The sequence below is a fragment of the Polypterus senegalus genome, chromosome 1 (genome assembly GCF_016835505.1).
Source record: "Polypterus senegalus isolate Bchr_013 chromosome 1, ASM1683550v1, whole genome shotgun sequence".
In the NCBI taxonomy this organism is placed as follows: domain Eukaryota; kingdom Metazoa; phylum Chordata; class Cladistia; order Polypteriformes; family Polypteridae; genus Polypterus; species Polypterus senegalus.
Genome location: NC_053154.1, coordinates 88,209,662 through 88,226,298, shown reverse-complemented (window position 1 = coordinate 88,226,298; position 16,637 = coordinate 88,209,662). Strand labels below are relative to the sequence as shown.

Here is a 16,637-nt window from a genome sequence, read left to right as displayed (position 1 = left end):
TTCACTTTGTCTATTTTTAGGATACACTGTTGCTTTCTTTAAGACTTTTCCCCATGGCACATGTGAAATTTTTTTCTAAGGTTGCCTTTGTTATGCCCTGAGCAGAAAGGAACCGTGTACCAGTGATATTCTATGCAAACTCTGTGACCTGCTTCTGTGTTGTGTGGTCTTGAAGATAACAGGTGCCTGTGTAGAAGTTGGTGAGCAACGATGAAGATATCCAGGCTTTTTTCAGGTGGAAAATGAAGATAGGAGAAAGTAAAGATGTTGGTCAACCTTTTTGATGTTAGCCCAGATGTGTTATACCCATTTCAGGTAATCAGCGACGGCGACTCCAAGAAATTGAAAGTTTCTGACACTTTCTACAGCATCCTCCCCGATGCAGATGGCAGAGTGAGTGCTGCTATGACCAGGTCCTTGAGGTTGCTGACTTTAAGGGTGGCATTGTTATCCTGGCACCATAGTGTCAGAAGGTAGATCTCATCTTTGTAACCCACCTCTTCATTGGTGGTGAACAGACTGGTGTTGTCATCAGATGTAATGGTGGAGCTGAAGGTATGCCTTTTCACTCAGTCACAGGCAGAAAAGCAGTGTAGCAAGGATCTTAGCATTCTAACCTATGGTGTTTATATGATTAGTGTGGAGGAAATGATGCTACCAACCTACACATGCTTGAGTCTGCCAGCTAGGAAATCCAAAATTCAGATGTAGAGGATGACACTTTTGTCTTGTCATCCTTTCTGCCAATGAATTTCAAAGAAACTTTCTGCTTTTACCAGGGTGATGCAACTGGATATTTTACCAGCTTTCAATAATCCATCAAAGTGGTCTTCTACATTAACGTAAATGTCTTAAATATTTTTTGGCTTTAGTTATGTGTAAATTTTAAAATAAACAAATAAGAATAGAACATAAAAACTGATAAATTATTGTTCTGCTTTTCATTTTGACAGGGGCTGTTGGGATTGAGTATGTTATTATATCTACATTATGATATTAATCCCATCATTTATTATGAATGTATAGCTACATATGTAAATTATATTTTAGTTTTTTAACTTTTAACATTTTTGTCAACTTGAATAGCAACTTTAAAGCCCTCCAAACAGATGGAATTCAGTCCATATTGGACATTTATCTGTGAGATTTTAGTTTTCATGCTGGAATATCCCAATGCTACTGGCCTTATATAGACTGTACACTTTGGAAAAATAATGAGGGAAACAATACGGTGGGCTGGAGCCCTGCCTGGGATTTGTTCCTGCCTTGTGCCCTGTGCTGGCTGGGATTGGCTCTACCAGACCCCCGTGACCCTGTGTTAGGCTATAGCGGGTTGGACAATGAGCGACTGACTGTTTTACATCATTCATGAGAACAAGAGTTCTATGATGTTTACATAACTAACCCATCTCAGTGTTTAGGACTGACTCAGGATGTGAAATTTATGGTGAGAGACATGGAGCATGTTTCAGACCAGCTTGGCAAGGATGACTGACATAGTGGGTTGGAAAATGACTGACTGACTGACAATACTAGTTGTTCTTTTAATGTTCAAGAAGGCATTATATAAGCAAAGTGTTTTGAAACACTTTAAGTATTTTATTATTAAATATAACCTTCTCAAATGAATAATCCAATTCTGAGCCACAGGAGAATGGTACCTATCCTGGCAGCCTCATACACAAGGCAGGAACCAGCCATATTTCATATTTAAATTTAAATTAGTGTCATTAACAAATACATAAAAGAACATTTGAATTCCTTCCTAACTTTCAAAAGGTGAAACTCCACAAAATGAAAAATTCGCAATGCATTTTCAGCTTCCTAAAACAAGATTATAGAAGTGAAACTAAACTTGATCATAGGAATTGCAAAATAATATATTTCTGTTAACTTACTTTGAAAGTTTAACTATTTGAAAACCAAAACGTAACTGTTTATATTAGAGAATAATAGTGAAGAGTATTTGCACAGACATTTAAAGAAATAAGTTATTTAATTAGGCTTGTCACCTACAGAGACACTCTTTTTGTAAAGGAGAGCTATTTAATTAAATTAATTATTACAAATACTGTCTATACTTGTAAATATAAACAGTAAATAAGGTTCAAAACAACATTTGCAGAATGGCTGCAGAATAGAAAGATTCTGTTGCAGAATTATTGTCTAAAGGTTGCAGAATTGGACATTGTACAGGACAGAATCCTAGTAAATAACTAAAACTGGAAAAAAAGATGTCTAATTACCTCTAAATCTTTTGTAAGGAACCTAAACTGCAGGGAGGCTGAATCCAAGTGTACTGTGACTGTTAGATCAGCAGCAACAGTTTTCAAACTTACACAAAGCCTATTCCATCTCTGATTTGCCCCTCTCAAAAAGGGTGACACCCACAAAAAATTAAATTAACCAATCAGAAGTAGAAGCATGGAAATGTCCCACCTCTGGTTACACCTTTTTTAAATAATATTTCTAGTCTGCAGACATTAGACAGAGGGAGAAAAGGAGAGGAGGCACAAACTCAGAAGACTTAGTGACTGAGTGGGGTGACCCAGTAAAGCTGTGGGAACTTCTTGTAACATCTAACAAAAGTCACTTCATCAGTGACAGAGAATACCAAGAGGACACAGTGGCCTTTGAGGCAGCAAAGAAGTGTTTTTGTTCTTTATTTTCCTGCTGCTGGGCTATACATCATCTAGGGTAAGTCAGTGATTTGTTCTTTATGATAACTAAATTCCTTGGAGCAATGTAACAGTGACACTTTGAATATGAAATATTAAAGTAGAATTACAAAGTACTCATTATTAGATTTCATTAAAGGACTTTTTAAATTCTTTTTCATCACTTTTCCTCAATTGAAAACTTGTTTTTTTATTTTTTGGGTGGGGGAGTCCACCATAGTTTAAAGCCTAAAATTGTAGTTGTCAGCCATGATGGAAAGATTTAAATTGTAGAGTAACAATAATAACTTCAAGTTGCATTTATTTATTTTTTTATTCACTTTGCCGTAAATTGTTTTTTTATTTTGTTTTAGCCAATACATTATCCTTTAAGGAGCAAATAGGGTGTATCACATTTATTAGTTGACCTGAAAAAAGATTTAAAAATATTAAAAGTCAGATTAGCATCTGTTTTCTTGCTTCACATATATATATATTTTTAAACAAAGAATAAGAAAAATAACAAAAATAATAGATTTTTCAAGTGTGATGCTTGAAAATAAGTATATTATTCTTTTGGGTCTTTTTATATAAAGTAAGATTGTGTGTTATTCCCATCCATTTTTCAGTGTTTGCTTTACATTTTTTCAGGATATACCCTTATTGTCACTCTTTTTAAATCTTTAAATGTCCTGCTTGCTACTTTTTAATTGTCTGATAAATGGTAGGAACAATTCAGCCCTTTAAAGGCACACCTTTAATACTCAGTTTCCCTAGCGGTCTAATCTGGAAATGCAACCCTATCTCCCAGTGCTTGAATAGACTTAATCCTCATAAAAACAGCACAAAACCATATTATTATGACTTTAATATCAGCTTGTTATTTGAGTTTAACTGATTTTCATTTATTCATGACATATGTAACGGAATATAACTGAAAATCCATGACTCATTCTAATATAAATTGTAACACTTCTAACAATTAGGTTACTTGTGTATAAACGTATTATTGATATATTTTAAGAAATTAGTCACTATTGAAAATAAATATTTATAAATTTAAGTTTTGTAAAGTTTCACAAAGAGTTAAAACTGAAAGTGTCCTTCACAATCTGCCTCTGTTATGCTGTGGAGGTCTTGAGAGAATGGAGGAGAATTCATAATGAGAACCAAAGACAAAATGATACAGTGCTTTTGTGCGAAGGGGTGGGATGAGGGGCGGGAAATAAGAAGCAGCTATTCATGGGACCGCCCTCAGAAAATAAAAGGCAACTACAGTAGCTTGGGACAGCAGCCCTGATCAAAATGCTTATATAAATGGCAAAAGTTGATTGCTTGCATTTTTTTATTATTGCTCTTAAGGCATGAGTAAAACACAATAGAGTGGAATAATATAATGTAAGAACAATAGTAAACAGAATTACAGGATTTTATGCTGCAATTTTCCATATTAACTAACACCTGTGACATTTTTCTCAGACATGTACCTTACAGTCATTTTTCATTTTATGATTTTTCATGGTTTATTCATGTCTTCAGTTCTTCACCTTTATATTGCCTATGAAAACATAATCAGACTGTATTATTCCCTTCTATCAAATACATTATTGCATGTAACATTATTAAATTAGTGTCTAAGAATACATTTAGACAATAGGTAAGAATCAAGCACTTGCCTTCCATAGTATTTGCAGATGGATCCATGGTTAAGTGCTTTTGGAAGATCACCACCGTTACAGTGAACACCACAGGGCAACACTCCTTCTGTTTAACTTTGATATTCTGAAAGGCGACAGGTTAGTACTGCTGATTTACAGGTTTCAAAGACTGGACTCGAATCCAGCCACCCCCCACCTCCACCCCAGGTTCTCCCTATGTCCCTATCAGTTTGCTACAGCTACTTTGGCATTCTTCCATTTCACCTAAGACAGGCATATTAGTTTAATTGACAAAACGTAGTTTTGTCATGTGTTAGTATGTACTGTACCTGAATGTGCTTTGTGATGGTTTAATGTCCTGTCCAGGGTGTGTTTTTGCTTTGGACCAATACTACAGGTTTAGGATGTGGTGCCATATGACTCTATACTTAAATTAAGTGGCTTAAGAAAGTGGGTGACAGCATGCTGGCACTCTCAGTAGTGCTGCTGCCTCACAACTCAAAATTCCTCAGTCCATGTCCTGGGACAGCCACTTCTGTTTGGAGTCTGCATGTTCTCCCAGTGTCTATGTGAGATTTCCTACAGCTACTCTGGTTCTCCTCCCATCCATTAAAGACATGTATACTGCTAGTCTGTCTACTGAAACCAAATTGGTCTTGTGTAGGTATGATGTAGTTTTTCCCTTTAATGGAGGAACATCTTGTTCTGGGTTTGCTTCTGCTTTTGGCCAATACAGGGGGTCCTCGGGTTACAACATTTCGACATACAGCGTTTCGAATTTACAACACTCACTCCCATAAAAACTTAAAAAAATTGAGACATGAGAAGGAATAAAGGTAAGCATTTTTTACACTCATTTTTTCTGTTACTACAGTACAGTGTACAGTACAGTATATTTATGTCCTTTTCTTTTTTCTCAGGCTTAGATTTTGTGTTTTTATGTTCTAGATTATGATTTTGCAAATGAGTTAAGATAGGTAAGTGACTTAGGCTAGAGTGTGTTTCGACTTACACCAAAATTCGGGTTACATCACTGTTGTAGGAGCGGAACTGTGTCGTAACCCGAGGACCCCCTGTACTTCCATCTTCTCCTGGAGTACCATGTGACTCTACAGTTAGATTAAAGGGTAATGGGTGATGGCATAATAACACTGTGGCTAGTTCTGCTGCCTCACTGTCTTTTAGTTGTATGTTTAAATGCTAGGTCAGTCACTGTCTGTGTGGAAGTTTCATGTTGTCTTTGTCTCTGTGCGAGTCGTTTTTGAGGTACGCTCTTTTCCTTCCACATACCAAAGATTTGCATGTTAGGCTGATAAGTCGCTCTACGTTGGTGCAGTAGAGAGTGTGTGGATGCCAGGGTTGGTTCAGCCTTACATCCAGAGATGTCTAGAGAGTCCCTGACCCAGTAACACTTCTTTAACCTAAACACCCCACCCCATGACATTGAATTGAATAAAATGGATTTGAAAATGTAGTGATTATTGATTCTAAGATTCATTGAAATAGTCCATCCCATTTATGTTGGCTACTAAAGGACAGTGTTTCACATTTCCCCTGAGAAAAACATCTCTGATTCTGGATTTTGGACAAGGCCAGTTGTCAAACAGTTCAATATGGCTGGATCTGTTTCTTTAGTTAAATTACAAATTACTAAGCTCTCAGAAAACTGGTAGTTCATTGTACAGAAACTTTTTTTGCAATGTGTAATGGTGTAGTTTGGACATTTTGGGCTCATATTAACTACACTCTAGACTGACATGCAGTTTAATGCTGTATCTGAGAGTTAATCAGCTTCACTGTGCAGAGGTTTGGTGCATTGTGGTTATTTAGTATCTCGAGAGAATTATGTGGAGCAAAAAACCCAGACCTGCTAATGACTGCTAGGTCTGTACCACAGATGAAGTTGTCCTGTTAATGATTGGGGGGCTCTTAATGTTTCTGTAACAGCTCCAATGTTTTCACCATCGGGTAAAGCAGAAACTTGTTTCCAGGAAAAAAAAAAAATGAATTAACTGAAGTAATCAAAAAAGAAGAAGCTACCTTAAAACCTCTGCCAGTGTGACTGGAATCTCTAATCTGTAAGACAGATAGGGGATTGTGCTGTTCAGAGAAAGTTGTGAAGTGGAACATTACTGTCCCGGGGTCATCTTAAACAACATGGAAGATGTAAGAGCCAACATTAAAATAAAATTACAGAAGAGTTGAAACATAACAGTTGTTGTATCTTACAAAGATTCCTTTACTGAGCCATATTGCTGTAACCCTTTTCCATTATGGGCCTGAAGCTTTAGGCCATATGTGTGACCGTAAAAGCACATGCCTTAAATTTAATTATCTTTAAAATGATTGTTTTTATAGTAATTACTATTAAGGCAAAAAATAAAACATGATCAAATGTGCAAATAGTAATACTTATGCAAGTATACCCATGCATTCTGAACTAAGATTGCAGGCAAGAATTAAGCATGACTGGATCATATCTGACTATTGCATCTTCATCTTTTCCACATTTTTCAAAGCTAAAATAAGTCATTAAAGGACCCCTCATTACAATCTGAAAGCCATTAAACTTACCTTTGGTATAATACATTGCTGCATACAAAGATAAAATATTTCAGCTTCCAGTGTGTGAAGTGCCTCCTACCAGACAAGAAAGTTAAGCTTGAGTTTATATGAGCAGCGATGGCTTTGAGCTGTGAGTCTAACGAATCTTTGCCTCTCCTCTTTTCAAACCCTGCCTTGTAGGTGTGGCTTTTAATGTCACAAGGAGGCAGTTCACTTTACCGGAAACACTGGGAGCTGCTCAAATATTGAACCGGAACAGGAAAGCAAAAAGAAATTTCTATCAGCTTAACAGAATAGAGCAACATATTCAATTTAATAACAAGCTTTTAATAAGATATTAAATGTATTTCAATGCTCTTGTGACACCATAATCAGCAAAGTGCACCTCATTGTAAAGTATACCACAGCAAGATACATTTGAAACATATGAAAAATATGATTATTTTTAAAGTACAGAGCACAGCCCTAAACAGAAAATGCAAAAGTTAAAAAGGTTAATCAGTTGTTTTTGCTGTATTTCTCCATTATAGAATTTAGAAATCCCAGCTATTAGAGTCACCTACTCATTTTTATTTGCTTTCTTGATGGCTAATGAAAATGAGTCACTGTAGGGAACAAAATGAGTATTTTTAACACTGAAACAAAAAAGGATACAGAGATTCCCATTAGGAAAGACAAAATGAGAATTCTAGTATTTCCTCAGATGAAACTTTGAGAAAATGATTGCACTTTGGCTTCCATAGAGAATTGGTTCTTGCTTTGCACTCAGCCTTGCACTCAGTACTGAGACTTATCGTGAGCATATATTTAAAAAACTAACTTCAATAAATAGCTTATTTTGCACCATCTGTCACAATAAATTGTATGCTGAAAACATATAGTAGAACAGCATTTTGAACTAGTCGAATTTCACACCATTTCCACTTGTCCTGGTGAAACTGCCGATCTTTGGTTTATGCTAAAACATGCTCAGTGTGTAAGTATGTGCAGCCAAAGAAATTTAGTTTTTTACTTCACCCAAAGAAAAATCCAACAAGCAGCTTCTCATCTGCAGGGTCTGAATATGTTTTACAGTAGAGCAACAATGAGATAAAAATTGCTAAAGTCCTGAAAAGCAAAGAGGAACACCAACTGAACAAGCAAGTTATGTCTAAATCAGGATTCTGTAAAGTAAAAAGACACATGTATCGTATACCAGGTGGAAAAATGCTGGCAAGAAGCAAAACTCATCAAACACAATTTATCTCCAAAAAATGCCAACATTCTATTATGGTGCAATGTATATTCATTCATTGTGCTTTATAATTTCCTCTGCAGGTCTTTCTCGCTCCATCCCAGTTGGTGCTCCGCTGGACAAGAAGCACGGGAACAGGTAAGAATTACAGAATGAATGTTAGACCTCCTTACAATTATATATTATACATTTTATATCAAGTATCACATTTTACAACTACAGTAAATTATAAACTGACATAGAGAAATCAAGAATAATTAATACCCTATGAAAAGAAATGTATTACTCTGGCAGTTCACAACACCATAAATGTCATTTTATTTTGTGTTGAAGAGAGGGTCAGGCTGATTTATATAGAAAGAGAGAATAAAGAGAATACAAAATTATAGTTCTAGTTGACCTGCATGTGTCCATCTTGCTTTGGACTATCAATAATATCAATTGTGACCTCCCACTTTTATCTCCTCCTCTGATAAATAAAGTTCTATCTATCTATCTATCTATCTATCTATCTATCTATCTATCTATCTATCTATCTATCTATCTATCTATCTATCTATACTCATCTCGTAACAGTAATTAAATGAGAACTGGCATTCATATCACAGTATTATTCACCCACCTCTGTTTTTGAAAGCAATCTATAATAAAATTAAAATTGTCAAGAAGCCCTCAACATCAGCCTCCAATAGCAACACGCCCTAAACACCTAAAAACTAGTCATCATGTCTGCTACATCTTCATTTTACAAGGAGTCTTTCAGTTGTTTTTGTTTGTTCTTTAGCACTGCCTTATTTCCAACAAAGGCCTTTGGAAGGATTTCTCTCATTGCTGCCCAGATCTGGCATCCTACCCATGTTTTTTTCCTAAAAGTGTCATACTATGACAAACAAATTAGAATTCAGCCACCCATCCATTTTTGAAACCTGCTTTATTCTGACCATGTAAACTCAGAGAAGAATAGAAAGAAATTAATCTGTTACACAACACAATTGAGGTTGCAAAAGACTTTAAATGTAATTAATGTGACACTGTTCTGTTTAAATGAAGTGTAAATAACATGTTTACAAGAGAAAAGAAACAATTTTTTAACTGGTTAATGCTATTGTGTTGGGTGAGATGCCTTTTACAAAGCTGCATCTTGTAACACAACCATGTTAGAAAATCAAAGAGAATTTCATAATGAAAAAGAAAAAACTTCACAAATGCTGTAGGTAATCTGCAAAGTGCCACTTAAATGATATGCTTCTTAAGGAGTATTTTAGGTAGGAATGGCAGATCAGAAAAGACAAAGAGCAGGCAGCAGTGTACGTTAAAAGGCAGGTGTGGCCATTAGAAGGACAAGAATGGGCCTCAACGGTATTTGTATAATGCTTGTTACCTTGTAGAGATGGCAATGATAAGACTGAATTAGGAGCCTAGACATGCCTGTTCAATTACTTACATGTCCTCTTAGTCCACAGCAGTTTGAATACCAAACTTAAACTATGGGAAAGAAAAACCTAATAGGGACTTTACTTGCAACAAATATTTTAAAAACTTTAGTTTTTTCAGTAACAGAATCAAGCGTATTGAAAATGTGGATATGGAGAGAGAGAGACATTTATTATTTAATGCCACCAAATAATAATAACTTCCAATTTTTGATGGTGTTCTTAAATATTATTTTTTTTATTTACATTTTAGAGTAGCACAGTGATTAGTGCAGATATGACACAGTTCTTGGTGGACTAGATTCAAACCCCAACTCTGCCACAGTAAAAATATACATATATATGTTTCTTTTGGGGGTTTTCCCCTGCTTAATCCTAATTCAGGGTTGCCATTTCAGAGCCTATTTCAGCAGCCCTGAGCACAAGATACGATGTTAATGTATCTCAGGAGCCACTCAAATACATAATAGCAGATCTTGAGCCAAGATCTTTAACAGATCTTTAATCCAGAAAGAATGAGGGATAAGTGGATGAAAACAAAAAATTGCACACAAAGGTGCTAAAACAAGAAAAAAAAGCAGTGTTTCTGAGCTCAGACACAAACTGACTGCCTCCTTCCAGTCTCAGTTGGGTTTGTAGAGCTGATTCCTGGAGGGGACGGTTGTAATGGCATGGACCCAGAAGTGAGATACAATACAATACAGTCAGTCATTGTCCAACCCACTACTACAGGCTCACGGGGGTCTGCTGGAGCCAATCCCAGCCAGCACAGGGTGCAAGGCAGGAACAAATCCCGGGCAGGGCACCAGCCCACCACAGGGCACACACACACACCCACACACAAAGCACACACTAGAGCCAACTTAGGATCGCCAATGCCCCTAACCTGCATGTCTTTGGACTGTGGTAGGAAACCCATGCAGACATGGGGAGAACCTGGAAAACGAATCCAGGTCTCCTTACTGCGGGGCAGCAGCGCTACCACTGTGCCACCATGCCGCCCCCAATACAATACAATACAATTTATTTTTGTATAGCCCAAAATCACATAAGATGTGTCTCAGTAGGCTTTAACAGGCCCTGCCTTCTGACAGCCCTCCAGCCTTGACTCTCTAAGAGGACAAGGGAAAAACTCCCCCCAAAAAAAAAACCCTAGTAGGGAAAGAATGAAAGAAACCTTGGGAAAGGCAGTTCAAAGAGAAACCCCTTTCCAGGTAGGTTGGGCATGCAGTGGGTGTCAAAAAGAAGGGGGGTCAATACAATACAATACACAGAAGAGGACACAAGTAATCCTCAATACAATACAATATTAAAATAAAAATATTATAAGTACAGAGCAGAATTCAACAGTAGAGGACATCACATAATATGATTTGGATTTGTTTAGATTCCTGGAGACCTCAGCCATCAAGCTGTCTCTCCCTAGTGGCCATTCCATAGCTGAGTCAGCGCTGGGCCAGCCAATCGGAAGAAAGGACCCCTCTACCCGACGATTCCTGCGGTCCTCCATCAGAGATGACTTTACCTTAGGCAGGCAAATCATCTTGGCAGTAGGGCAGTGGCACCAAGTTCCACAATTGAGATCACTCGGTTCCCCTGAAGTGAGGATGGTAAAAAGAGTGTTAACAAGAGTGACCCCTCTCAGCCCAGGGTGATAGTGCTTTGAGGATACCTCCTAATCGCACTTGCCTGACAAAACATGCACATTGGCCAATCACATTGCCGGTTAACCTAATGCATTGAGAATATGCAGAATCTACACAGGCAATGTTCAACTATGGGATTCAAACACAAGACCTTGGATCTGTGAGGCAGTAGCGTTAACCACTCCATTACACTGCCCAAGATTTGATTAACTGACAACTCTAAATCCGTGAGGTATAAGCAGGTGTGAGAGATTCCTGGTGCTGACTTACATTTGGTTCATTCCTACCTCACAACCTTGATGCTCGGTTACACTCTGGACCTAAACTTGAATGGATTGAATGGATGGGAAATTTCTATTTTAGTACATACACAGTAGTTTAGGTGTACACATCAAAATATTGCTAGTAAGCAGTTTAAACAGACACACAGATACTTGGACTTTTGTATTTATTGTCTTCTGTAGGCCGGTTCAATGTACAAAGGTTAATCAAAACTGAGTATTTAATAAACTTAACAGTAAAAGAAAAGTCTTGTGTGAAGTATGTGAAAAAGTGTTAAACCTTGTGGATTCCTGTGAACTAAAGTACATTCCTAAAATAGATGCTGTAACAAACAACCCATCCTAACTCCGTGAAACTAAAATTCACAATTTCTCTAGGAGGGTGGAATTCAAATAACTGGGGTGAAAGGACTACTGTCACAAATGTAGTTTGGAACTTCTTAGATGTGTAACAGATAAAAAATACTTTAGGGACACTGCTGAGAATATGTAAGCTATATAAATGTAAAGAAGTATTATTATTATTAAGAGCAAGAGAGCTCAGAGAAGTTCATGCAACACGGTGTTAAACTGCATAGCTGGAGGGGGTAACTGCTCTGCATCTGCTTGGGATGTTATTGTATACTTGAGATTTTATCGGCCTAAGCATATGAGGTAGCTATGAGGTAAAAGAACTGTGGTTGTTTTGGACAGAAGAGAGACCCCTGTGTCTAATGTTTTGTGTTTTATGTGGCATGCAACAATGAAAAAAAAGTAAAAAAAAAAAAAAAGCCTGAGATTGCAACTGAGCTTGACATACAAAGCATAGAGCCTCACCTCTGTCAGAGAGTATGCTATTGCCTTTCAGAAACAGAGAAATGTGAAAATGAGTTGTCACGGGGTCACCTAGTTTGTCAGCCCCTACGATTTCTAGTCATGTAATCTGAGATGCTCAGGTGATGAGATCAGCAATTGCAGTCATCAAGTTTGATATCCCCTCCGATAAGAAGTAATGTAATGTGCCACCAGCTTTACGGTATGATTCTAAGCATGTCATCTTACCTGATTCAGCTCAATAAATATGTGTAGCATAGTAATGCACACTATGAGTTCATTAGGCATTGCAGTTGTCATAGAAAGGACCCTTCCCGCAATCCCCCGCAATACAATGAATAAATATGATGAAAGTGAACATTATTTCTTTGTTGAAAATAAAGTAAAACAGTATAAACAAAGCAGAAAACAAATAGATGAAAACAAAAACCGTTTTGGTACCCTATGTCTGCCTACATGAACCCCTTTGTAGTCGGAGGGATGGCTTGCCTGCTTACCTTTCCCAAAGTACCAGTAAGCACTACTCTTGTCTATCTCTCCCTTTCTCCGTCCTGGCCCTGACCTCTTCCTCCAGGGGTCACTTCTATGTGTGCTTTTTAGAGCTCATGTGCTACTAACAAACTAACAAGTGACAGAGATGGCTTTGGAGTTAGGCACTGGAAAGGTCAACTTCATATTTACTTACCTAAAAATAATTGAAAGATATTCATCTTTCAGCTGACAGCCATTCTTAATAGTTTGATTTTTTTCTTCCAGTGACTTCACAAATAATTGTTCCATAAGTTTAACATCACCAAAGATGGATGAAGCAGTGAAGTATTTTTCAGATCATAAGGATGACATTATTAAAGTAATGGACAGATTCCTAGATGGAGCAGAGGCTGTTTTAGAAATAGTTGGAGAGACTGTGCCAATTTGCTCCGTTGCCATAGCAGTCATACGATTTGCTCTAGATAATCAGGAGAGCTCGGAATCTGAATACGTTAAAAATCAACTCCAGAAAATCAGCGACAAACTGAATGATGTCTCAGAAAATCTTACAGATATTCGTAAAGAAATTGAAAAACTCGGCATGGATATTAAAGTTCTCTGAAGTTGAGGAAAACATTAAAGGACAATTTAGGAAGTATATGGAAATCTTAAATGAAGAACCTGAGTACAGAGAGAAAAAAGTAAAACGATTTAAGAACCACTTCAGCAACACACGTGGGGATGGCAATCTCCATGAACTTTACGAGGGTGTGATTGGGGAAGGAAGCATTGCCATTCTGAAAACTGTACTGACTTACTGGGAAAAAAATCGGCGGGTTGTCGAAGACTTCTGCGCACATTTGAAGTATCTTTTTGTCATTGGTATAAGTGCATTAATGGTTCACACAGCCCTGGAAAATGGAGATGTATCCAGGCAAGAGAAGTACTGGAGGGAGAAGATGGAAACAGTCGAATTGAAAATGAAATCTGCTGTGGATGACTGCATAAACAATTTTGCAGCACAGGCAAAAATCGATACACAGAAATTCCTCAAATATGGCTACAGTGAAGAACTTGCTGACAACCTATTCAGTTTCTTACAGAAAAAATATGACTGGGTGTATTGGGCAGTGAGAGTGTACAGTCATTCTGATGGCTGGCTTACAAACTTGAGATTTGGCAGAAAATACCACAGCATTGTGGGGGAAACTCATTTTGAGTTCTTTGACTTCAATAATTTTAATGTTGTTGTGTCTTACTGTGTCAACCCACAGCCAATTGATGTGCATAAAATTCAGCAAACATTTAGAGAGAGCAAAAAAAATAGGAATATGTGGAAGCTAGCTGAACATATGCACAGTGAAGTACCAAAGTGTGTGATCCATGCTATTCGACAAAACAGCGTCATCTATGAAAAGACCAATTTTCCTGATGATTGCTATTGTCACGAACAACAAAAAAACTGCTATCTGTACGTGCATTCGGCATAGAAGTGTTTAGAGAGGCAAATATAAATGCAAGCAATCAATGAAAGACGTTTCATTTTCATGCTTTCTGCATTATTTTTAGAGCTCATGACATGGCAAGAATCACATAAGTATACAATACAAAGAGGATCACAAAAACTTTACCTTTGTTGTCGAAATATACTTGTCCTTTATGTGCTTATCAAAAAAGAATTAAATAAAGCATGCAATAAGTGTTATCAGATATTTCAAATAAAAATAATGCACAAAATAAAGCTTGGGGTTTAGTGGGTGATAGGAAGACAGAAATGCACTTGTAGTGTGTAACGAATGCACATCTAACTCACAGACCATAATACTGAACTGTACTGCAAGTCTGAGTTTATTAATATCTGTCGAAGGCGTTAGACATTACTATTATGTTTAATTAGATTATTCAAATGGGACTTTATTACATTTCATTTAAACTCTCTTTTGGGACACTTGTGTGACTTACAGCAATGATATATCTTCTTGTTTCTTTTCCACATACATTTTACTCATGGATTACCTGTACATGAATTTAGAGCCATAATCTTTAGCCAAATAAAAAAAAAATCAATATTAACTGTAAAACACTACAAATTGGAAATATTTTAGTATTGTTGGGGATGAAATAATAAAAATTCTTTCAGCAGTTACTTACTTTTTATACCTTGTTTACTGCAACCACCTTGATTTTAGAATGCTCTTGCATAATGGTGGGAAAGGCAGAGAAGGTGAGTTATATGATGAATAGTGTGGGATTATTCATTGTGATCGATCTGTTTGGACTATCTTTGGACATTGATGTAATTTTGGAAATTTCAATAAAAAAATATTTTAGAATTTTTAGTAGTTTCATTTTTTATGCAATAAAGATAAATGATGGTGAAGTAATAGTGAAGTAATAGTGCTTAGTAATTTCATGTGTTGGGCATTCAAAACATTTGAGGAAAGGAAAGCACCTCTGTATTTGTTATGTTTTCTTTTTTCCATTTTTGATTTAAATTATGGATCACTGAAACCTTATAAATTGGAATAATATTACCAGTAATACATTGAAAATGAGAACAAAACAGATCTCATGAATGACTTTATCTGATGTATGTGGTTGTAGAAATTCCTTCCTGCAGACATCTGTGCTTTGAAATTTCTTTATATCATCAGATGTTGTATGTACTCTACACCCTAACATATTATCATTAACAAATGAATCAGTAGTTTCAACTTTGAACTAACTTCTGTGGGCATATGACATTTTTACCATCCATGAGAATTTCCCCCATGCCATCGTTATCATTGTGTGCATTCCTCCTTCTACTGATACAGCCGTTTGTGACATTACAGGCTTGGTCACTGTCACCCTCCTGAAGTTGCACCTCAGTGTATTTATGGTTATCTCTGGTGACTTTAATTATGGTGCTCTCCTCTTTATACTATCTGCATTTACCTAGTTTATGAAGTTCTCAACTAGAAGTAGCAAGACTTTAGAAATACTGTATAATAATGCTAAGTAGGCATCCAGCTTAATAAAATGATGTGTCTGTGTGTCCATCTGGTTGCCGTGTCTCTGTCATTTCAAACATGGCACATCAAAAACATCTTTAGTAAAAAAATGCACTGTGTTTGTCATGCCAATAGATAATGCATCACAAAAGTTAACACTGCTTTTATGACTCCATTATTAAATGGCATATAACAGAGATGTATGCATTGCTTTGTGCACTGCAAACACTAATGCTGACATCTACATTGATTACTTAGATTTCAACCCATCCTACATGGGTAGCACAGCTAGTACTGCATATCGCCATGTCTTTAAAAAGGGTCAGATGAAATCAGGATCTCATGTTTCTAATGATTCAAGAACCAGTTAACACAACAAATGACTACAATAGCAGTGTGTAGGAAGACACCGGAGGCTAAAGAGCCCTTGAGGTAAAGTTTTAAGATAACAGACTAGGAAATACCCTTTGAATCAATGGTAAGGCCATTGATGGTGCAACTACAGCTACTTCTGTGAAGCACTGTATTCATTGTGAGAGTGATGTGCTTACCTAAAAATAAATCTTGGGTCACACATGATATAAAGGTTCTATTAAACATTAAATAGAGAAAATTTAGAAATTGGTGTAAGGAGAAGTAAAACACATCCATAAGGATCTACAATAGGCTGGTGAGAACAAAAATCCTCACAGGAGGAAGATGGAGAACAAGCTGCTACTTAACAATAATATGAGAGGTATATGGGCAACCAGAGGAGTGAAATCTAGACAGGGCTAATGCACATGCATTTCAAAAGGTTGGACTTAAGGTTTGCTTGCATTATCACATGAGCTCAAGTACTCCTTCAGCTAGCACCCAATACTGTCTCACTGTAACTTTTCCATCT

General features: G+C 36.8%; 1 protein-coding gene across 1 annotated transcript; it reads left to right on the top strand.

Annotated features, from left to right (window-relative positions):
• Positions 1-2,498: 2,498 nt before the first annotated feature.
• LOC120528940 lies at positions 2,499-14,810 on the top strand. Its single transcript, XM_039753018.1, has 3 exons — positions 2,499-2,697; positions 8,198-8,252; positions 13,044-14,810. Exon 3 carries the CDS (start codon positions 13,307-13,309, stop codon positions 14,246-14,248), a length of 942 nt encoding a protein of 313 aa, XP_039608952.1. The 5' UTR covers positions 2,499-2,697; positions 8,198-8,252; positions 13,044-13,306; the 3' UTR covers positions 14,249-14,810.
• The last annotated feature ends 1,827 nt before the right edge of the window (positions 14,811-16,637 follow it).